The sequence below is a fragment of the Xylocopa sonorina genome, chromosome 8, assembly GCF_050948175.1.
Source record: "Xylocopa sonorina isolate GNS202 chromosome 8, iyXylSono1_principal, whole genome shotgun sequence".
Lineage (NCBI taxonomy): Eukaryota > Metazoa > Arthropoda > Insecta > Hymenoptera > Apidae > Xylocopa > Xylocopa sonorina.
The window spans coordinates 12,752,450-12,776,302 of NC_135200.1; the positions used below are offsets into that span (position 1 = coordinate 12,752,450).

Consider the following 23,853-nt stretch of genomic DNA (forward strand, 5'->3'; position numbering starts at 1 on the left):
TGAACTTTGATAACAGTTTGGTATCCCACTGCGAGGAGACGCTCCCCGAAAATGCTCGTTGAAAATGCAACCCTTAACCCGTGCGTAGTTGCTCGATGCTCTCGTGGCGAAGAGGCGAAATGGTCGAAGCGATCGGTAGAATTTCCATCGATTATCGTCACTCGTTTGTACCTAGCTTGCCGTAACGATAGTTTTCGCTTCAGTAATCTCTCTCTCTCTCTCTCTCTTTCTCTCTCTCTCTCTCTCTCTCCCACCTTCCTGCTGTTTTCACGCGTACTATTAACTCGCGCGGACGAATCGGAGGTGCGAGAAAAGAAAAACAGACAAAGCTGAGGAAAGTTCGTCGGTATACCTTTTTGAATCGCCCTGTATTTAGAGTAAAGCTTAGAGGTAAAACGTAACTGGCGATAGAGTGAGGAGAAGCTGCGCTAGAGTTGAGATTGTTACGCTGCGATACTCCTTACTGGCTTGCATACCTCCAATCGTTAGATTACGGTGACCTTTTTCCTGGCCTCGAAAAAGGGTGGAAAACGATAAAGTAGAGCTTCTCGCGATACAACCGAGTTTCTATCACTATCTCTCTCTCTCTCCTTCTCTCTTTCTTTCTCTCTCTCCCTCTCTCTATCTCCGTCTCACTCTCTCTCTCTCTTTCTTTTTCTCTCTCTCTCTCTCTCTGTCTCTCTCTCTCCCCCTCTTTCTCTCTCTAGTCTGCTTGCTACAACCTATTACGGCATGCTCCCGTAGTAGAGACTTCTTTAGAAGAGATATCCCGTCACTTACTCATACTTCAGCCGATCATCGATCACCGAATCGTGCGAGCCCGGGTATCTCGTTAGTCGGCGAAAAAGACCACCACCCTCTCAGCCAACTCTCTTCATCTTCGAAACAACGCTCCGATTACGAGCCAGAGGAGATTCGAAGAGAAAAAAAACCGGTAGATTCGCCTCCTGTCCACGGTTCGGCTCCCACCCCCCCACACCCCCCTGCGATGCGATGTATCCGATTAATCTCACATGTGACAGTTATCGTCGCGACGGTTACGTCGAACGCTCGCGATAGTTGCGCCCTAGAGAAGAATCACTCGAGAGGATACTCGACCGAGACCACCTCGAAACGAAGAGATATGGCCTTTACTTACTACTTTGTTTAGACGCATCACTCGAAAGCACGGCTCTTTTCACACTTAGCTTTTATTAATCGACATTTGTATTCGTGGAACGGTGCGTATTCGCATACAGACACACACACACACGCACACACACACGCGCACACGTACACGCACACGTACAGAGAAATACAGAGAAAAATACATGGAAATACACAGGCGGAAAGGTCGGAGCTGCGAATGCGGAACCGAGCTTTCCGCTCTTCCTCTCTCGAAGTTCGAGTTATGGTAGTTTCTTAGCGATAGCGACTACTCGCGAACCACTCACACACTCTCGAACCGCCTCGAAGTTTCCTCGAACGTTCACGTTCAACTCGGACACGGGTTGAAAAGGGTAACGGAACGACGCATCGTCAAGCAAAGGGTGCAAGACTAAGGGAAGGGTTCGACGAAGCTTCGAGGGCGACCGCTAGGCAAATCCGTTGACGTGATTGTTTCTAATCGATTTCTTTTCTAATCCCATCCGCGAGCAGAATTTCTTCAAGGACGCCTGGAACACGTTCGACTTCATCACGGTGATCGGGAGCATCGTGGACGCCCTCGTGATCGAGTTCGGGGTACGTAGAGCTTCGGCAAAGAGATTATCGTCCACGAGTTCGATGAAACGCGGACGATGATACCACTGTTCAGAGCGGACCGTGTAGTTTTTACGGAGGAAGACGTAGAATTGTCCAACGATAATATTTACTCTACCCGATGATACCTCTATCTGATTCCCCGTTCTTTAACTGTGTCAACCCAGTGTCTGCTTGATTGTACACTTATTATCGAGTGTTGTATTTCCTTTAACCCTTTTGCTGCTTATTTAGTTTCAGCAGAGTATACAAACGTAGCAAGGTAAATCGACGATCTTATTCGAACCCCTATAATCTCATGTATTTGCATAGCTTTATGCTGCATTCATACGCTACACACCCACACTGTACATTATAACACCTGCACAGTATACAATCGTCACGATATATCTCTTCCTCTCTCTCTCTCTCTCATATAAATATATATATATAGAGAGAGAAGTACATCGCGACGAGTGTCTTTCGAAGAGAAGCGCTTAGTCGATAAATAGAAATATCCACGTTTAAACGCGAAAAAAGGTACGGAGCGTTCTCTTTCGAAGGGCTCTCTGTCGTTCGTATAGCGAGAATGACACTCTTCGATGAATCGACGTAACTACAGCACCATCCATCGAGTAACTCCTTTGCAGTAGAAGTAATGTATACATACACACACGCTTATGTATATATATATATATATATATATTTGCAAATATATATATACATGGCTTTGAGAACCCGTCGTAACACGTCGTGTAATATACTTGCACACGCCGTACAACATCTAACGATAGTTTGAGCGTCGATGCCGCAGCGAGGCGATCGTCTCGTCAGAGGCCACCCTTTTGAATGCTTGCTCTCCTCCAGTAGGATATTTTTGCTGAACCCGGCAGTGATCGAGACTGATCTTTTGGCTAAGTCGCACACTTAGTGAATTGCGATTAAAGAAAGTGGCACCCGCGCTCGCCGCCAGACAGCTTCGTTTGTGTAAATCTCTACGCCTAGTATCATATCTAATCTCCTACGTTCCGCCTATTAAGAGATCAGTGTGCATACTGCCCGATCGAACCGATAATCTTGCAATCTCGTCTATTATTTTTTTACTAGGAGCGGTTTTCGAGTATGCCCAGTGGCGGCCAGCTAGGCGAAAAAAAGGTATAAATGTCGTCAGGTTTACACCGAGAGACGTAAGTTGCCGTCGGTTATAACATTTAAAATAGAAACAGTAGCGAGAGGTGCGCGAAACTCTTCAATCAACCGATCATGGTCTCTTCTTACCGTTACTGCCGAGCATGCGACACGATCTTTACTTACTTACTTACTTACTCTCTTATTTTGCTTACTTATTATTTCAACCATTACGCGCGTTACACTGAGCAGCAGCACACGAAACAACGAAACCTCGAATGGCATATGGATGCGGTATTGGTGCACGATCGAAATTATCACGTTTGCCTTCCGGCGCAGTCACCGCTCGATAGAAGCTTGACTGCAGCAAATGGGTTAACGAACGACCTACGTGTACATCATGTAAATTCGATCACTCGAGCCCGCGAGTAGTAACTTACGACACGCGTATCGTCGTATATCGATGCGCGTTAAGGGGAAAAAAAAAAAAAAACAGTCGAGACGAAGGTATCCGCGAACCCCCGACACAACTTCTTTCTAGCTTCGTTCGTGTAACGAGACGATGTCGCGTACGATCGACGAACAGGTCGAGAGCTACACGTGACGCTACACGCGCGAAGCCTTGCCCCGTACAACGGATCGGAAGCCGACATTTTCCTCGGTTAAGTGCAATTTCATCTGTCCCCTGCAGGAGAACTTCATCAACGTCGGCTTCCTGAGGCTGTTCCGCGCCGCCAGGCTGATCAAACTGCTCAGGCAGGGCTACACGATACGAATTTTGCTCTGGACCTTTGTACAATCCTTCAAAGTAAGTCGAGAAACCCTCTAAAAGAGCAGAGAAATCGATCGCCTCGTCTAATCTCTCGTTCGTTCGCAGGCTCTGCCTTACGTTTGTCTCCTGATCGCGATGCTGTTCTTCATCTACGCCATCATCGGTATGCAGGTACGTATCGCAATGGATCGACGCGAGAATGAAAATCGTCGATCCAAGAGGGTCGGAGAAGCGTCGAGGGAGCTTTCGATGCGCGACATCGGAAGCTGCTCGCGCGCCTCGTGAACCGGGGAATCACGCGGGATTCGCAGGGACAGACCGCTAAAACGACACGACTCGGTCGATTGCTATTGGGGCTGTGTTTAGTGACCATTGAAATTCCGTTGTCAGGTCTTTGGAAATATATCGAACGATCCAGGAACAGCGATCGATGAACACAACAACTTTCAGTCCTTCTTCGCCGGTCTTATGTTGCTTTTTCGGTGAGTCGAGCAGCTAAACGGAAGCAAGTCCCAATGTTTTTGGGAGGATTATCAACCGTTTCCGACCGAGGAAGCTACCGATCGGTGGCGAATCGGGCGAGCGATCCCGCTCGTTTATTCGTTGGCTGCCCGTGGCGCGTCGACAACGAGCAACCACCGATACCATCCGATTCGTGATCGATTTCCTCGATCGCGACGCGTAGTCGCTGGCCAAATCAGAATTGGTTGCGCGTTGTTGACGCCCATGGTAAGAGGAGAGTGAAAAGCGCACGATCGGTAGCGGTTTACCCGTAATGGTAGAGTACTTGGGCTGTTCGCATGATGTTCAATGATGAAAGTAAGCTGCTCGACGTGTCAATCTCTGTTGTAATTGAACCCTGCAGTTAGACCTCCTCTAGACAGTTGTTCCATAGAGATGCTTGCTTAGATTGTTCCAAGTGGTCGCACGCCGGCGCTCGGGAGAGGATCGAGCGAGATCGTCTCCCGAGCTGGTCGCGCGTCTCGAGTATACGTAACGAGGAAAGATATTAGAGGGGAGCAGTAGTTAATTAAATGTGGTGGATGCGTATTGGTAGACGTTGTTTCTCGTTACCCCTTGTACGGTGATCGGGTCGGTAATGTAACGAGACGAATCGATCGAAGTCCGTCGTAGAGTCGACGCTGTTTGCTAATGCCGTGCTCGCCCTTTGTGGCCGCGGCCATTTTCTTTCTGTCGGCCTCAGGTATTCGGTAACATCAGGCTGGACGCTGACACTGCTATTACCAAGCACAACAATTTCCAAAGCTTCATTCAAGGTCTGATGTTGCTTTTTCGGTAAGTAACGTCTAACTAGAATTAAAAGAAACGAAAAAAAAAAAAATGAAAGAGAGAAAGTACGTTTTTCTTTTCCTTTTTATTTCTCGTCGATGCGTTCGATCGTTTGCCAAAGCGAGCACTGCGCTGAACGTTGCACACGCGACTCGAATTCGGAGGAGCTTAATTCTCATTGGACGTTGTTTCGATGAAACGAGGAACGGAGCACGCGAATCGATAGATCGCCACGCGATCGCATTCGATTCGCATAGACTGAGAATCGAGTAGAGAGAATTGAGTTGCCGAACCGGTATCCGCTTTTGGTGTTGCATCCGCTGTTTCGTTCGAAAACCGTGTCCCATGCATGACGGGGGTTGATCTCGAGGCAGACCCTGGTCCCCTTGTTCAAACACCTCCCTCGAACAATTTGTCCATCGTGCCACTCGAGATTAGCGTGACCAAGTTGAAAACACGTAGCGATACCCGTTAAGCGAAGACGTACGTACAAAGTACCTGCCCTGTGTTTCCTAGCTTCGAGTTGAGCGATTCGCATGCACTGTTAACGCTATCGCTTGAAACCGACGACTCTTCCAAAAACTCGAAACGATCGATGAAAAAAGTCGGTTTCGAACCGAGAGAGTCAGCTTTTTCTAGTTGTGTCGTAGAGATTGGCTCGCTGATCGAGTAGCGATTCCAACGACGATGGTCTTTAAAGCCAGGGTTAATTAAACGTGCGATGTCGCGTTAGGTGTGCCACCGGCGAGGCGTGGCCGAGCATCATGTTGTCCTGCGTGAAGGGTGCCTGCGACCCGAAGGCTGGAAAATCCGGCGAGGAGTGCGGCTCGAACATCGCGTACGCTTACTTCGTCTCGTTCATCTTCTTCTGTTCGTTCCTCATGCTGAATCTGTTCGTCGCCGTGATCATGGACAATTTCGATTATCTGACGAGGGACTCGTCGATCCTCGGCGCCCACCACCTGGACGAGTTCGTGCGGATCTGGGCCGAGTACGATCCGCAGGCGACCGGGAAGATCCTCTACAGCGAGATGTACGACATGCTGAAGAACATGGACCCGCCGTTGGGGTTTGGCAACAAGTGTCCGAACAGGCTCGCGTACAAGAAGCTGATCAGGATGAACATGCCGGTGGACGCAGACTTGAAGGTGAACTTCACCACCACCCTGTTCGCCCTGATTCGCGAGAACCTCAACATCAAAGTCAGAAGCGGTGAGTCGACGCGATCGATCGATCGGATCTTTTCTCTAACCACTAAGCTCTCGTTACATATCGCGACGGTGGTTTGTTTCCAGCCGCTGAGAGGAACCAAGCGAACGAGGAGCTTCGGGACACTATCAGAAGTATTTGGCCTCTGCAGGCGAAAAAAATGTTGGACCTTTTGATACCTAGGAACGAAGGTGAGCAATGAAACACCCACCTATCGACGTTTTCTATCCTCTCATCGATCTTTGTTCTGTTTTAGAAATTGGCAGAGGTAAGATGACCGTTGGTAAGATATACGTCTGCCTTCTGATACTCGAAAGTTGGAGATCGACCAAGTTTGGTCAGATAGAATCAACCAGACAGGTGAGTTATCCGTCAGCTACGATAATCGAGTTCGCGCTCGTACGAAAATGGGTGCCCCTAGCGATACATTTACTCTCCCGATTAAAACGAGAAACCTCGCGTTCCTACGGTTCGTTTCCTCGTCTCGCTGCTCTCGACGTCGCGATCGGCAAGATTCTCTTCGCAGGATTCGTTTCAACTGAAACGATTTCCACGATAGCGCAAGGCGAGTCGAGCAGACGAATCTCGTAGGAATTCAAGCGAGGATTGAGTTCGAATGGATGTTTGTCGTTGGCTTCTTCGTGGTAGGATTTCACATGGCCGATGTGAAGATCACGTTCACGTTCTGAATAGAGAGTTTCCAATGATTCCAAGTAGCTTCTTGATTACCCGACAGGGAGCTTAGAATCGCGCTCGAGATCTTGGAAAAAAGGTTCCATCGACCAACGAGATTCCGATCGAAATTATACAGAGCCACGAGTAGCTGGTACGATCGCGATTCTAAGCTTCGTCACCCCGTGTCCCAACATTCCGACGCTATATTAATGTGTGTTCAGTAGTGCTGAGAGTTTTCAAACATTCACGTGTATTTTTGAACGCGTAAAGAGAATCGAAGAGTTTCTTGACCGTGCGCTCTCGTTACCCCAGCGTGCTCGTCATTTCGACGAACGATACCCAACGAATAGCATTTGTTTGAAAAGGTAGTGCAAATTCTCGAGCCAAGTTTCCTTCCGCTGGGGTAACGAATCGGCACGATTACATAGAGAACTTGTTACGAACAAAGAAGACGTTCGATCTCTGTCTGTTTAAGTTGAATTAGCCGAGTCGATATGTGTAGAAGCAGTTCGATGTCACCCTTCCTGAACGTCACGATCTCAAATTTGATGCAACTGATTTACAAGTAGATTTATTGTCCAGAGCCGATGCATCGCGCGCCGCTATCCTCGCGATCGATTGCCTCTCCACGGATATCCTAAAGGGAACGAAGACCACGATGAAACGATTCTACTTGTGCAGGCGTGCGATGCATCGACGCAGTTACGGACTACGCGTAGAAGTACTGAGACGATATAATTTTTGAATGAGTTACGATTAGAATCTTAGAGAAGAGTCTATGTGTTGGATTCCTATACGTGTTTCCATTTAAAGAGTCATAGAAAGAGAGTACGACGACAAGGTTTGATCCCTTGGATTATTAACTGAATAGAGTTGTGTGTTTTTATTAATCGTTATTTGTTATTGTTATTCTCGTTACTATTACCATGGTTATCGTTATTATTGCGAGATTAGCGTAGAAAGTAATTTAAAACTGGGACTTAACCCAGGGACTATACTACTTTTATATACTTACTTAGTATACCCAGACAAGAGGATGTTCACGCAGCTCTCAATCATCTCTTTGTGTCTTTTCTCTTTGTTTTCCAGAACGATAACGATCTTATCGATAACGATAATGCTGGGCAAAGTCCTGCAGCCCAGGCGGTAGTACTTACTTTATTCTCTTACTTATTATCATCATCTTGATACGGTCTTCTCGTCTCACTTTTCCTTTTGTACATTTACATTTTTCTTTCGCCGACACGATTACACCCATTCTCACACGTCTCGCCCGTTCGCTGAGAAGCGACGATCGCCGATCTCACCCCATTTGACTCGCGCGACAGACGAGCGGAGGGTTGGAAATTTAAGAGTATCTTCCAACGCGGGTCACTTCGCAGCGAACGATCCACATTTCTTTGTACATATGTCAACGTTTACGTTCATTTGATATATTTCGACATTTTTTGACTCGCGCAGAGACACAGTAGCCTCTCGTGTACATACGTAACGAGTAAAGCGTCGTAATTAACGTATCGAATCGATAATTAATGTACATAGCTTGATCTCGATGCAGTTGTTTCCTTTTTTTCTTTTCTTTTTTTATTTTTCTCTAGAAATCGGCGGTTGTATCTCTGCTCTCTGTTTGATCTTGTATATTTCTCTCTCTCTCTGCATCGACAGACGCACACCGTTTTTTAAACACTCGTCACAGACACACACAGACACACACACAGACGCAGTTGTACATTGTTCTCATCGGAATTTACGTTCCTGCCCCGATACGTCTCCTTGACCACCTCGTATCGTCATCGAGTCACAGAGCAATCGAGAGAAACGCAATGGCAGTTGACACGAACGAGATAGACGCTGACGCGTGGATGGCCGTTTCGGCCTGTAACGATATATCAATCGCGATTGCGTTCGATACCAGCATCACGTACCACATTACTCCAACTTTTTCTTCTTTCCTAGGCACTTGATATACTTATTAGTGAAAGTACTTGAAAAGTAGAGCATCCGTCGAGTTCACACTGCAATAGAACTCTTAGATACTTTAGTCTTTCCTTTAAACGAGTTTCCTTTTCTTTCTTTCGTTTCTTTTAATGGCACGTTTCCTCTTCAACTAATAAGCAACTAGTCTAGGATAATATTTGAATCTAGTCGAGAGAACTCGTTTCAATTTCACGCATCATCCCTTTTTCCTCGATTTACGCCTAACGGGTAGAGTCGAAGTGTGGTCGTCGATGTCGATCGACGATCGGTTGCGCGACGATGCGTAAAGTTGTAACGTTTCTAGTTTTTTTAGTGTCGAATTTGGTGTCGATGTCACGTGGGGGTCGTTCGCACGTGTTCCCACGTGAATCGGCTCTTTGCCCAACCCCCTGAACCCCGAGAACACGATATATATAGAGCTGTGTGTAAGTAAACCACCCAGTACGTTGAACCTCATACCGGAGTGACACGATCCTCGAACATAGCTCGCCTTTTGCCTCGATTATTAATATCTGCCTTCCATTATCAATTAGCTCGCACTAGCGGCGCATCGTTCTCCGTAATCATCTCTCTTAGATCGATAGTACTCCGTGCCATATTCTATTGGTATCTGGAACTGTTTGCTGTCAATGGTTTGTGTACATTACTTTCGTTTGTTTCTCCCCGTCTGTTCCCTGTTGAAAAAGTTCTCGATGTGCGACCGTAGAAAGATCGAAGAATTCACGTCTGCACGCGACCGCAGGCAAACGAGCTTCTCGAGGGACCAAGATGGCGCCTCGAGAAGACCTGTCCATGGCGGATCGACTCGACGCGCGTTCTTCGAGTTAGATTTTTCAGCACTGTTTCTCTCTTTCTTTCTTTCTTTCTTTCTTATTGCCCTCACCAATTTTAACATACACACACACAGATACTCTCGCTCTTTTTATCTTCTACTTAGTCACCGAAGAATACTCCAGCGTAGCTTAGTAGTAGTGAAAGATACTTTTAGAGGATCTTAGAGAGTCCGATATGGATACCACCGTCTTGGTAGGCTCGTTGCCTTGTTAGTTCTCTTTCGATGGCTTACCTGTAAAACACGACAGCGGGACACAGTCTTCTTCCTCTAAACAACATATACACGCGTTGCATCCCGTTCTATTCTGCGACACAACACAGACATAGACACGAGAGAACACCGGCGACGTTGATACGGGATTTCGAGCGTAGCCAGAGCAAAGGTCCTCCAACGAAACGTTCGGTTACGGCCTATTTTATCGACCGAACGAACGATGCTGTGAACAACCGAATGTTCTTCCACGATCTGGCGGGCATTATTCGTCGAGCGACGACGGGACGCTCGTCCTTAGCGTGACGGATATTGTTCGCGACGGATCTCGAGGCGAAGAGGACTTCCGCCAGGAAGCGCTCTCCGCCCGCGTACTTGAACCATTAGCCTTATCCGTAGCAAAAAGTGTTTGTACGCTTCCAAGTTTCGTCGTGTCGTGTTCGACGATCGTAGAGTAGATGAGAAACGTAAGCCAAGCGCGGCGCGAGTAGGCATGTCGAGCATAGCGACTCGAGTAAAAGCGTAGATTACAACCGCGCGCGGTCACACGCGGGCACGTATACTATGATTAATCGTGTATGGTCGATAGTCTCCAAAGTAGCTCCCGTCACGTTTGTTCGTTGTGATTGGCTTCTGTACCACCATGTTTGCCCACGACCTGTTCGCATATCTGTGCTCACCACCAGTAACAGCCACGTACCTTTGAGAAACTGCGCTCGCGAATCGTCGACGATAGCGGATGTTATTTCGAGAGATCCACTGTTGTCGAAAGAGAAAGAAGAACATCGACGACGATTCGCGCGTCGCGTTGCATGCTTACGTATCGACAAGTTTGCATTCCCACGGGTACCGTAAACGCGACGTGTAAAGTAACTCGCGTGCCCACGAACTCGCGTATGGTACTCGATAAAAATTCCGCTCACCTGTAAACACTTTTGGATAGACAACGGATTAATAGAAATAATTGTTACGATTATAGAAGTGTATAGCTTTCCGACAAACATATACAGGCTTTGCCAAAAAAAAGAAAACGATCCACCGTCACTGATTCTTTACCACTCTGATTACAATTTCGATCGATATTCAGATGTACATTTTGTTTCTGCTCAGCTCTGTTTCTGCACACACGTATCGAGAGAGAACGAGGGTTCTACAATCGCTCTTTTTCTTAGCGACACTCTCAAGTGCACCAGATCACGATACACACGCACATATATCTGTAATATCTATGCGTGTGTACGTACATTTATATACTATTTCTAGCATGGCCTCTGTTTGATAAAAAAAGAATTTCTTTGTCGCCATTTCGTTGCTATATACGATCCGTGCTCTGTTTTTATAATAACACCTTTCCCTTCTAACTCGAACGCACGCAAGAGAAAGAGAGAGAAGGTAAAGCGAGTAGAAAACGAAACGAAAAAGCCTGTATGTGCCTGTACATACTGTACCATAGTTACCGGTTGGCTTGAGGGATCGGAACGAAAGAAAAAAAAAAAAAAAAAAAGCAGAAAAAAGAAAAGAAAAAAAAAAAAGAATGAACGAATAAAAACTAAAAAGTAACGTAATCGACCAGCTCTGATAGTCGGTGTGGTTTCGCACGTTCTCGACTTTAGCAATCGGCCTTCCTCAACTGCATACTGGACGTGACCGCGGTAAATCATACCGGAAATAATCACGGAGCCGGAAGCAGGGCGAACAGCCTTGAGCCGGTGGTACGGCCAACGCCGGAAACGAGGCTCGATCAACGCAAGGAGCATAGGGAGGAAGACGACGAGCATAGACGTCAACGTAGCATCAGGTACCCTATTTCCGTTTCAATACCGTCCGGATATCGAGTATCGCGACGGCGATTCAAGGTTTTTCTTCCTCCCGTCTATTTTCTCCTTTCTGTTGCAGAAATAAAAAGGTGAACTGGAAGATGTCCCACCAGTACGATATACTAGGCAGCAGCGGAGAGAGTAGCCAGGGAGGGGGTGGGTCTGGGGTTGTACCCGTAGTTAACGATGAGGATCGCGCCCCCGAGCTAGAGCCATTGCTGGCTGAGGTGCCCTCCCACCAGGATCAAAACTACTACTACTACCACCATCACCATCACGACCAATACTACGATACCGACAATGATCTATACTATGACCATCACCACCACCACCACCACCACCATCACCATCACCATCATCATCATGCTCACCGACCACCCTCGTACTATCAACACCAGAATACCTACGCACCTCGCTCCTCGATCCGTTACCACAAGGTCTATCGGCTCCTCTGATTTTCAAGTTAACGTCTCTCTCTCTCTCTCTAACCTCCCTCGATCGGTTGCGATAAAGAACGCGGTAAAATCGAGTATTCCGTCAAACTTTGTTCGAGTCTGACTTGCTTCTTAACGATCTCGGTTTCACTTCGCAGAGAGACGACACACGTGTCTGGATCGCGGTAGATCGAGGATAGATCTTCGTGTTTCTCTTACTTGTGTTTAGACCATTTCTCTATAGTCTTTGCTGAGAACAACCGTATTTCTTTTTTTGTGTACATAGATCCGTTGTTTAATTGTGCGAGACGTCACGCTTTCGTAGACTTAGACCGAGATTTTCGGGGAACCAGCGAACCGAACACGAAAACGTAGAACGCAACGATCTAGACGGACAGAGAAGCACCTTTAGCTCGAGAAATAGAACTTAGTTAGAGTTAGATCCTAGATAGAGAACCGAGTTCGCGACGCTTAGTATGTTAAACGCAGTTCGATCCGCGATCGGTTGACTGAGACGACGAGACGACCGACGACGACGACGACGACCCGCCACTTCGCGATCCATCGCAAAGATCAAGATCGATCGATTTCCTTTCTCATTCTCTTCTTTCTCTCACTCTCTCTCTCTATTTACTTTCACTCTGTATCCATCTTAGAGATCACGTGTTTTTGCTCGTCAACTACAATGCGTTTCAGAAACGCGATCGAATCGATCTTGAACACCCAATTAGCGCATCTGTAAATACAACGATTAGTCGAAAGCCGCGGTTTAGATCAGCCTCCCAAGTAACCCACGCTCACGCGGATGGTGAGAATACTTAGCGAACGTTCTAGAGATACCCCACCCTTATCCCTAGCTGCTTTCACCCTCGAGGTCACTCTCGTGGGGACAACGAAGCACTCGCGTCTGATCAGCGACTGCCTCGTTTTCCGTGTATCTCTCTGTTTCTTTGTTACGATTCCATGTATGCCCGTGTCCCGGTAAGTAAAGAAACACGGCTCCAGGACGAGTGGCCAAGGCTCGTCCGCGGGGTCGCAACGGACACACTCGTTTCTCTTTCTTCTCTTACCCGAACACCCGTTCCGAACGAGACCACTCGGCGAGCATGTGCATGCCTCAAGACGGATCTTAACTTGCATGCCTCTCTACACGCGCGTACATGTGCCTGTACATCGACTTCTCTGCTCCTCTTCACTGACTGTTCTTCTTCTTCTTCTTCTTCTCATCTTCGAGATTGTCGATCGTATTTTTGTTTGTTTTTTTTTTTTTTTTTATTCTTTCTCTAACAGAAAACAATGAGAGAATACAGTCGCGTAACCAGTCGGCGCGAGTTCCCGCGCGAGTCCTCGACGCTCGGCGACCCGCGCGGGAACTCGCGTTTCCGGAGGCAAAAGGCGTCTCGAGTCGAGAAACGCCACGAATTCGTTCGAGTCGTTGGTAGTGACGAAGGCAAAGAACCGGCGACACCCCGACTCTCCTTAAAATTCCTGATTTTAACTCCGCGTCGCGGGACAACGAACGCGACTAACCGAGCAGTCTGTTCGTTTAGATGGGGCTTCAGGACGTCGTAGTTAGCGACTCGCGTGCCGGTAGCCTCGAGAGTCTGACCCACGCCGGAAAAAGACTTCATCCACCCGTGCAACCAGTCATGCATCCCTCGCGTTCGCCAAGTTCGAGGTAAGGCTTTTCCTTCTCCCTGTTATTATTCCGTATGCGATATGTGAGACGTTTCGAATGGTTTCGCAGAAGACACTCGCCTGACATACACGGAACGCAATCGCCCAGGCGAGCTAGGTACGATCATCACGGTCATTATTACCACGAAGGACCAGGGTTTAGCGACACGGTTAGCAACGTCGTCGAGATTCAGAGACACACGCATCATCCCCATCCGTCACAGTACAATCATCGGCACAGGATGCGAGGTACAAGACAGCAATGATAATTTCGACGAAGAAAACACGGTGCAACGATAAGTCCTTTTTACGAAATCCAACCTACGAATCTCTTTCGTCGACGCTTTAAGCGATACGCGTCACCTTGGACCGCGCTGCTGCCTACGTTGCATTACTATCGCCTATCGGTGACGAACCGGACGAGAGATTCGTAGTTACGATTTAGAAAAATATGAATGTCGCTATTAAATGGTTTACTCGCAAGAGGCAGAAAGCTCTGTGTCACTCGATGTAATATGTTTCTTCGTTTTGTTCTGTTATGCGCCTACAAAGACTATTACGACCACTGCGACTATTACGACGATGGTAATTTCTTTCGCAACTCCGTTTCATTCCCTATTTCGAAGCAATTTTATTCTCATCATTGTTACTATTACTTTCTATTCGTATCGTTGTTATTATCATTCTCGTTGTTATACAATTATCTTTTTCATTTCGTCGCCGTTATTATTATCATCGTCATCGTTATCGTTTTCTATTATTATTATTACTATTATTATTGTTACTATCGTTACTATCTTTAACTGCCGTCGTTTGGCTTTCACAGTTGTACATACATACATACATACATACATACATACATACATAAATAAATACATACGTACGTTCTCTATCCGAATTTACTCACAGACACAACAGACACGGTATAGCGCAGTGAACAACAACACAGCACACAACAGAATCTCGATCAATTCTCAGCCCATAGGATAGTCCCAGATAATTGAAACTAGACCACTATTCCACATCGCCACGATGTAACAATGCTTGTTATTACCTCCCCGGTTGATATAATTCGTTCTCTAACGCGATACTATTTGCACGAGATAGAATACACACACGCTTTCGGTATCGAGCACCATTGCACCACTGGAAACGCGCACTCCGCCCCCCCCCCCTCGCCCATCCCTCTGTAGCGATTCCGTTTCGAGACTTCGACACGCGTTCTTTTTTTTAATCACGTAGCGTGTATGCACGTCGTGGCCCCTTAACGAAGATAAGATCGTCCGATCGTGGGATTAGAGAAGTGGCATGCGGCATGTTACTCTTAAAACGATCGGCTCGCGCGATAGAACACGAGCGACGAACGCGTAATAACGCAGGCCTCGGGATCCCCGGTGCGTCTCACCGCGTCTCTCACGGTAATCCAGCTAGGGCAGCTAGAGAGAAAATAGTTGTGACCGCGACGCTGAACACGGTAAATGGGAAGAACCGCTAACGACTGTGCTCGTCAGGTCCGTGGAGCGCTTCGACCAGTCCAGCGAGGACCCCGAGCCCCATCCACCGCATCGATCGCGAGCGATACTACGGGACGACCAGCCTGGAGCAACGATCGAGAAGCCCCAGCCCGATCAGCGGTCGTCGCCCGGCCCATCCCCATCAACACTATCATCGGCATCACCCGCATCAGCACAGCTACCCGGTATTGGTCACGGTACGGGGAAAGGGTCGTCTACTGCCGCCAACGCCCAACAAACCTTCGACCCTGCAGCTGAAACCGGCGAACATCAACTTCCCGAAGCTGAACGCATCGCCGACCCACGGCTCCCATATGCCGGGCCCGCACGCCCCGATCCCGCCTGGTGTACAGCATCCAGCGGCGGGACACCCGCCACCGATGCAACCGAGCCACTGTCCGTTGAGCTTCGAGCAGGCTGTGGCGATGGGTCGCGGAGGTCGCCTCCTACCGAGTCCCGTACCCAACGGCTACAAGCCGCAACCGCAGGCCAAACAGAGGACACCCAGGTAACACCCATCTACACTGCTTACGCGTTCATCCAAATTTTCTGTATGTCAGATGATGGTAACCTTGGATGCGCGCGACCCTTGCAGGTCGAGACATTCCGACAGCGACGAAGACGACTGGTGCTAGCCAAAGTGGGACCCTGGACGGTGGTCCGGTGACGTGGACGCCCCCAGGCGTCTTAGGGTTTGCGCGTGAATCTTCCACGTTGGGAGGCGCATCGATCTACCGGTGAGGATCGCTCGATCGATCGATCGACCGACCGGCTTCGACCTCCGGTCCGGGCGAAACGGCGTCCTGCACGTCGCAGTGATGGGGACACGGATACCAGGAACGAGCGGTCGAGATCAGCCGGTTCGAGAAAGGAGCAGGATCACGAAGAAACCGTGCGACTGATACGCGAAAGCAACATCGGATGATCCGTTACAGGGACGAAGCAACCGTAAATACGTACGCGTTTAACCGAGCGATCGTCGCGACAAGCTGGACAATGTCGGGACCGACGATCGCCGGATTCGAACGCGCAAAACCGAAACAAGAGTTTAAGTAAAAACGAAAAAGAAAAACAGAAAAAACTGCCTGCCTCGCGCGCAGGAATCTCGTGGAAAAAGTCTCAAGTGTCGGAGGTGCATCGCCATGTATCGACGCTCCGGAACTTTCTCTATTTTCAAACGCGAAACTTTCTCTCGTCTCGTACTTGGAAGCTTCCTTCGCTGTGCTTTTTAACGCGACGGACCGAGCCGAGGAGGAGCAGGAGCCACTTTTTATACGACGATTAACCGTACCACGAGGAGGAAGCACCACCAGCACCGGAACGCCTCTCTCTCTCTCTCTCTCTCTCTCTCTCTCTCTCTCTCTCTCACTCTCTCTTCTTGATTTCTCTTTCGAGCGAACGCGTGCGGAACAGGACTGATCCAGCGGCATCGAACTCTCTTCCGACGCGTTCAGATCGTTCGAATCGGTGCCGCGCGCGAACGCATCAGAAGGGAACGATGGCACCGTTCGATACGCTCGATGCGATTCAGACGGACTCGCGTACGCATCTCGATCGCGCAGAATTATATCTCTCGTCGCAGTAGCGTTCGAAAAACCACCGCTCGAACTCGTCGAGGTTTCGACGAGCCGCGGTACCGCGTCGTATTTATTCGACGCGGACGAGACGTGCAAACACAGGGGTGGTTATTGCCAAGCCGCTCGCCACGGTCTCCGCGCGAAGTTCTTTCTTTATTCATTTATCGTTCGCGAAAGTTCAAGACCAGCCGATAAGGTTTCGTACAAACGAACGCGTTCGCCCCCCCCCCCCCCCAAACCCCTTCGAATGCGTCGAAACACGAACGAGAAATGGTATACCGTCGCTAAATTATCGAATCAATCGGCAGCTCCGCGGGTGCGTAGAGAGGAGGGGTAGCTGTTGAAAAAACGAAGCAAACGAAAGAAAAGGGAAATGAAAATATATTATAAAGGAAAAAAAAAAACAGAAAATATATAAGTACGAGAAAAAGTGTACTCTCGAAGCTAAACGCGCAGAACGATACATCGAACTAAATACGTAGACAAATTTTTACCAAAGTCGTAAAGATCGTTTTGATTCTCTTCTACTGTTAGAGGCGTTAAGAAACGGAGTAATACGCGTCGCGTGTTAGCAGCCACGCGAGAACCCACGGGAAAGAACGATCGTCGTTCCGTATTCTCGCAGCTCGTGCCAATGAGGAGTGTGAAGCGAAACGAAGGGAAAACGAAAGTCGATGGGACGGTAGAGAGGGCCGAGGTTCGCGTTCTTCTCGAAAAAAGGAAAAAAAAGCAAAAAAAAACAAACACAGAAAACAACACAAAAAAGAAACTCGTTAATTATCGCATAATTTTGACTCGAAACGTTTACCATCACTGCTATTGTACTACCGTTTCTATCATCACCTACGAGAACTACTACTGTTACCGCTACTTACTATAACCACGGCTACCACTGGTACTTACTACGTAATACTATCACTATTATCGCTATTACTATTACTACTACTACTATTACTATTACTACTACGATTTATTACCACCACATACTACCGCCGCGCCGTCGAAACAACCGCTAACTACACTACTTACTTACTACTATTTATTACAGTCTAATTATTACTACCATCGTTACTAAATACTAGCCACGTTCTCCGCAGAGTAACTACACCTTCGTTTAAACTCGGACAGATCATTTCTCATCTAACAAAATTTCTCTCCCTCCCCTCCCTCTGTCTTTCTCAGTCTGTCGAAATTTCTCCTCGCTTTTCTTCCTCGATCCTTCCGTTTCCTCTTCGCTTTCGATCGCAACGAACCATCATCCCGGCATTGCCACTCCCTCGTTGTGAACGTTCAAAACGAGAGCCCAACAGTATTAGCGATAGCACCTGAACGCGTGTTTTATAGAAACCGATAGAATCTCGTGGATATTTGAACAGTAGCCACCGTGGTGTACGTTCGCCGGAAAAATCGTTCGACCAAACGCGAGTCTTGTACCGCTCTTCGCGTCCATCTTTTCATGCCTCCTCGTTTCTCTCATCCACTCGCAGTGTTCTTGCGTTCGATCGACAGGTAATTTGTATTATATTTATATATACGTGTACATACTAGGATATATATATAATTATAATATAAATTTAGCGCGCACGATTCATACTATGATATATACATCGTGATATATATTATAGTATAAACGGTTGTACACACGATTGTAATATTCACAGACACCATCACCTCTACTATCGCTGCTGCTGCTATTACTATTACTATTACTATCACTGTTACTACTACTACTACTACTACTACTACTACCGTTACTCTTACTACTACCACCACCACTACTACTGCTACTACCGTTACTACTACTAACTACTATTACTACTATTACTATTACTACTACTACGACTACTTACTACTACTACTACTACTACTACTACTACTAACTGTAACTACTATTATTACGATTACTATTTCTAAATAGTACTGTTATTACTACTTTTACTAAACGCTACGATTACCGACGCGATTAATTAAAATTGCAAGCATCGCTTCTACCGTTGTTACTACCACTAAACCATAGCCAGCGTAAGGCTGATTCGTCCGAGTAGGGTGCAGAGAGCATCGATCGATCAAGTCGCGGCAGGCAACATTCGTAAAACTAAGGAAACAACGTGAATCATTTGAAATTCCACGGTGCGCTTAACGAAACTAACTGCGGAAACATAGTCGCCGGGACGAGCGTGCGTCGCGTATATATCGAACAAGACATAAACGATCGCTGATTAAGTGCGCGCGTAGTCGAAACGGGATTATACATATATAAATATATATACATATACATACTTAAATAGAAACAGAAGATATAAAGAGGGGTGTAAGCAAAAAGAAAAAAAAAGGAGAGAAAAAGAACACGTGTAACATACTGCCAACTGTACGGTGTGTTTTAAGCGGAAAGACACACACACACACACGAGATACACGAGTGTACATAAAAAAAAGTAACGTACGCCATTTTTCGCAGCACGTATACACGGACGTAGGTAGAATTTAACTAAGGAGCGAGAGGGTTCGAACGGGGACGAATGAGAGAGTGAATGGGGTATCAGAGTGTCGAGAGAACGAATAAAACGATTCGAGAATCATTTCTCGCTACCACCTCGCGTTTGCCTGCGTGATCCGCGTGAGTGCATGGGCCTCGACCGAGCGTGTGCGACCACAGAGATCTATCGTCGATCGATCTAGCTAACTCCCGACTCTTCAAACGAAAATTAGCGAGGAAACGAACGAGGGTCAGAGGTGAGAGAGGTGAACGCGAAACGCACCGAGAGCCTCGCGTGTGTCGGTTTTGTTCCCTCAAGTGCTTTACGAGAAACTCGATCGCGTTTAGATGTGTCGTTGCAAGGAGGATCGCTTGCGAGAGAGAACGAAGAGGATAGCACGGGAATTTTTGATGATCAGAGACGCCAACGTTTGCGCTTCTCGCGGTAGATTTCGGAAGAAACGATGAAAATTATCAGATTTGTTCCAACTTTACTTTTTACATTCCCGTTTTTAATCGAGAGAGAACAGATTTTTATTTTTTTACTCCCTCGCGCTTTTAATTACCGTTTCTGTTACCTTCTATTTTTATACCTTTACGTTATATTATGTTTTTTTTATATTCTACACGTTTACATATCGTTTATGTTACTTTTACTACGTTACTCGATGTTCCTTTTATGTTCTACAAATACATTGTTTTAAAACTCGTTCGTGCTTGTACCAAAGAAACCGATGTAACGCCTTTCACGTCCTACAATTCGAGAACGATTTAAGATCGCGACGAAAGTGTTCGGGGTAAAGCAGTACGCGTATTATCGAAACTGTTTTTCTGTGATAAATCCAAAGAGTCTAGCCAGACCCGACGACGATACCGTCGCGTCGATGGGACAGTTACCAGTAGCCCCGGAATATGCGTTTAGGTGATTAGCAATTTCGAGCGAGGAGCGAGTGAATCGCGCGCGTGGTCGAGCGTACGAGCGAAAGGGTGCGAAAGGGTTGAGGAGCGGCAGTGGCAAGGGGATGAACGGAAGGACGACTGTCGAGGGTCGCGTGGCAAAGTGTTCGTTTCTCGCGCGCTTCCTGTGTGTGTAGATGCGAGCTGTGCGAATCGAATTCTCGAGATTTACAAAAAAACTCCTTAGCGTCGTAAAGGCAAAGCATATGACCAAGCACTTAACGACGATAGCGTTAAAACGACGACGAGCGCGTGAGATACAGAAATATATAAACGCGTACACGGGCGCTGGTACGCTCGCGCACCTCTGCACGTGTCCGCGTGTATATGTGTATATATATATATGTATATATATATATATATACATAGCTCTAATCGAGAACTGTACGCGTCTTAAGTCTACACGTAAGTATAAAGTATAATAACCGTAGATAAAGCTGTACGTTTACTCGAACGCGTCAACCGGCGTGGACGAGGGCGGCCACGACGCGAAATTAAAGATTCACGAACGATTTAATAACGATAATAACGTAGTAATAACGATAACGCTGATAATATTGAGGAGGATGGTGAGAATGGATCGTTACTCGTAACGATCCGTCACGGGATAACGGGGACGAAAGTAGCGGCGGTCGGGACAGAACACGAGGGGACGTCTCGTTTTCTTTGGCATTGCGAACGCTGCGAGGAGAGATAATAGTATCTGTTGATAGAACGAACAACGATGCTGGGATCGGCTGGAGAGACGTGCCAGAGCCGCGTGCTCGAGGGTAGAGGGGTGGAAAGGAAAGAAAAAAAATCAGAGAGAATAGAACGCGATGCGAAGGAGGATCCGAGGGGGTGAGTTTTAACGATTTCGCAGAAGAACGATCCAACGTTTAGGTAGAACCAGTGCCGCTAACAGGTCCAAGTAGACGTTGAAAACCAGTCCGATTGTCGATTTTTCCAGTTTACTATGTATTTCTATTTGCATTTCGTGGAGTCCAACCCGCGCCGTAGTGTCAGCCTGCGAAGGAGCCGATCGTCAGGGGTTGTTAGACGAGGCGAGAGTAATCGCAAAACGTTCGCTGTTTAAAATATAGCTATCTAGTTGTCAGAGATAAGAAAGTTGGTGAATCGTAAACGCGCGAATCCGTATCGAGAGAGTGCGGTAGGGATGAACGCGAAACCTTCTTCTGCGAGACGTTAAAAAATCGTCGCTGTTGGGCGCCTCGGTGGTGGCGAGAGCCTCCGTTCGAGGGTAACTACTGGCTCCCTAGTCGGAGGGTGGAAACGAACAGAGGAGGAAACGGAGGAGAACAAGTGCGAACGGAGCTGGGACGACCAGTGTCGAAACGAAAGGGAGAATTGACGCGCGAATAGAAAAGAAGGGGAAGCGAAACACTTCTCGGCTCGTTCGTAGAAAGTACGCGCGTGTGTAATTAAAAGAGAGAGGAGAAGAAGCCGCAGAGTATCGCGAACACGCGGCCGGATTATTAATTTCCACCGGTTTCTACAGACGGCAGAGACTTCGAGGATTGAATCGTTCAGCCGAAACGTCGAAACAGTGAATCCATGTACGATTTCATTACTTGCATTTATTTATATAATAACGATAAGCGAACAAAGAATGTAATAACGACTACGATGTACGGCGGGGGGGTGTCAAAATTCAAATAACACGTAAACATTACGTTTAAGAGTTTTTCTACTTATCTATATATGTATACATGAACATATATAAATATGTACACGTAAAAAAAAAAAAAACAAAAAACAAAGACACATGTATATGAACTCTCCGCGTATATACATGTATATGTATTTGTGTAAGTATAAATATATATAAATGTATATATAGACGAATATACGCATATAAGTAGGTACGAACGAAATAACGAAAAAGCGTATATTGACACTCTCTCTCTGAACGCCCTGTCGATAATAAAAATAATCACGAAATGATAAAACGATGCGAGGGGTGTATAAGAGAAAAAAAAAAGAAAAAAAAAAAGAAGTAACTTCGTCACTAGATCTCCTCGGCTGTTGGACGAGCCGACGAGCTCCGTAGAGTTTCATACTTTTGCAAATAAACGAAATCTCGTCGATAAAACACTATTACACACCGATCTCTCTATGTATAAAAAAAAAATTATACGTACATATAAAAAGAAAAAAAATATACGCGAACGGTTTAAAGAAAAAAAAAGTAAAAAAAAAAAAGAGGCGAGGAGAGAACGGTCGATCTTGGATCCGTGTCTGAGCGTGTCGCGCAATTTTGGTGTCGGGTGCGTGCACAGCCGCGCGCGCTCCACGACGATCGTCCCCGTCGAGCGTCCGTTCACGTCGCGACGCGACGGATGTGCACGCGGATGTCAATTTTTTTCCAATCATCATACCCAATTCGTTTCTGTGCATCGGTCTTTTCGCGCTACGAACCAATAACCCGCGCGGCGACCTCTCCGTCGAGTCGAGCGATCGATCCCCGTCAACCGACGTTTACTCTTTGAGAGACCCCGTACCTCTCTCGCCAACGTATCCTCGAATTGAACTCGTTTTTTCGCTCCAGCAGACGCTGCCAAGCAACGACACCTCGATTACTATGTCTCTCTTTCTCTATTTCTCTTTCTCTCTCTCTCTCTCTCACTCAAAGAGTTAAACGCGATCAACGCGAACCATCGATGGCGTATCGCGTTTCGACGTAGCCCAAAAGCATCGCTCGACTGGATGGTTTCGCGTCACGCGAAACGAACCGAAACGATACTCTATGTACAGAAAGAGCGTGAATTGTATTTTCGAGAGGGCGAAAAAAAAAGCTTTGCGTGTGAGCTCGCGCGAGATCGAGGGCTGGTATCCTGCGAACGGAGGGTGAACGATACGGTGGAGGAAGAAGGGGAACGGTAGGGTTGGAGAAAATCGCGAGGAATCATTAAATAGTAACAAGAGTTGCCTTAATATTAGACGTTCACAAAGAAAAAAAAAAAAAAAAAAATACTAGGATACGTAAACGAACGAGATGACGAAACGAGATAACGACGATCACGAAGACTCGAGAGGAGCAGTCGCGGTCTCCTTCTGCTCGAACGTCACGACGAATACGCGAGGATACCCGGCCGGTCATAAATAGCATAATTTATGTACACTTCTATTTCAAACTAGGCATCTATTCTGTAAAATTTCCTCCGATTTAATATAATAGTTGAATCCAATTACAATTTGTTCGACGAACCGTGATTTTCTTCCGAATCGATGTTGCGCCGTTATTAACGATACAGTTCCTGTGTGCGCGAACGTTTTGGGAACGCGATCGTGCATCATCGGGTTTCTACACCCCGTCGCTACTGTTCACGAACGATGCGCGGATCCTGGTCTTTTTTTTTCTTTTTTTTTTATTCCTCCCCACCGTCTCTCGTTCGCGAGACGCTTCTCCTGTCGGTTGGTCGTCGATTCGCATCGGTGGCGCGAACAGTAGCGCGGCAAAGGAAATCGAAGACGGGCGAAGAGTGCGAACGAATTGGCAGGCAACGCGAACCGGAAACTCTGGCCAACGAATGGGACGAGCGTGGCCGCGAGACGGTCGAACGGGCTGTACGGAAACGAAAGGAAG

At 47.1% G+C, this 23,853-nt stretch overlaps 1 protein-coding gene across 25 annotated transcripts in view; it reads left to right on the top strand.

Annotated features, from left to right (window-relative positions):
* The window catches only part of Cac (calcium voltage-gated channel subunit cacophony), an 81,939-nt gene extending 65,921 nt beyond the window's left edge, over positions 1-16,018 (top strand). For 10 of the 25 annotated variants that reach the window (XM_076900075.1, XM_076900074.1, XM_076900073.1 and 7 more), the window contains 16 exons: positions 1,639-1,722; positions 2,827-2,874; positions 3,539-3,655; positions 3,725-3,790; positions 4,010-4,101; positions 5,643-6,121; positions 6,205-6,309; positions 6,375-6,478; positions 7,883-7,939; positions 11,429-11,613; positions 11,712-12,069; positions 13,617-13,744; positions 13,814-13,992; positions 14,296-14,328; positions 15,255-15,765; positions 15,853-16,018. In XM_076900075.1, the coding sequence (XP_076756190.1) occupies positions 1,639-1,722; positions 2,827-2,874; positions 3,539-3,655; positions 3,725-3,790; positions 4,010-4,101; positions 5,643-6,121; positions 6,205-6,309; positions 6,375-6,478; positions 7,883-7,939; positions 11,429-11,613; positions 11,712-12,069; positions 13,617-13,744; positions 13,814-13,992; positions 14,296-14,328; positions 15,255-15,765; positions 15,853-15,892 (2,586 nt within the window). In that variant the 3' untranslated portion in view covers positions 15,893-16,018. Of the gene's footprint in view, positions 1-1,638; positions 1,723-2,826; positions 2,875-3,538; positions 3,656-3,724; positions 3,791-4,009; positions 4,102-4,823; positions 4,916-5,642; positions 6,122-6,204; positions 6,310-6,374; positions 6,479-7,882; positions 7,940-11,428; positions 11,614-11,711; positions 12,070-13,616; positions 13,745-13,813; positions 13,993-14,295; positions 14,329-15,254; positions 15,766-15,852 lie in introns of all 25 variants that reach the window. The other 15 variants (XM_076900072.1, XM_076900082.1, XM_076900096.1 and 12 more) reach the window with 12 other exon arrangements.
* Positions 16,019-23,853: the final 7,835 nt, after the last annotated feature.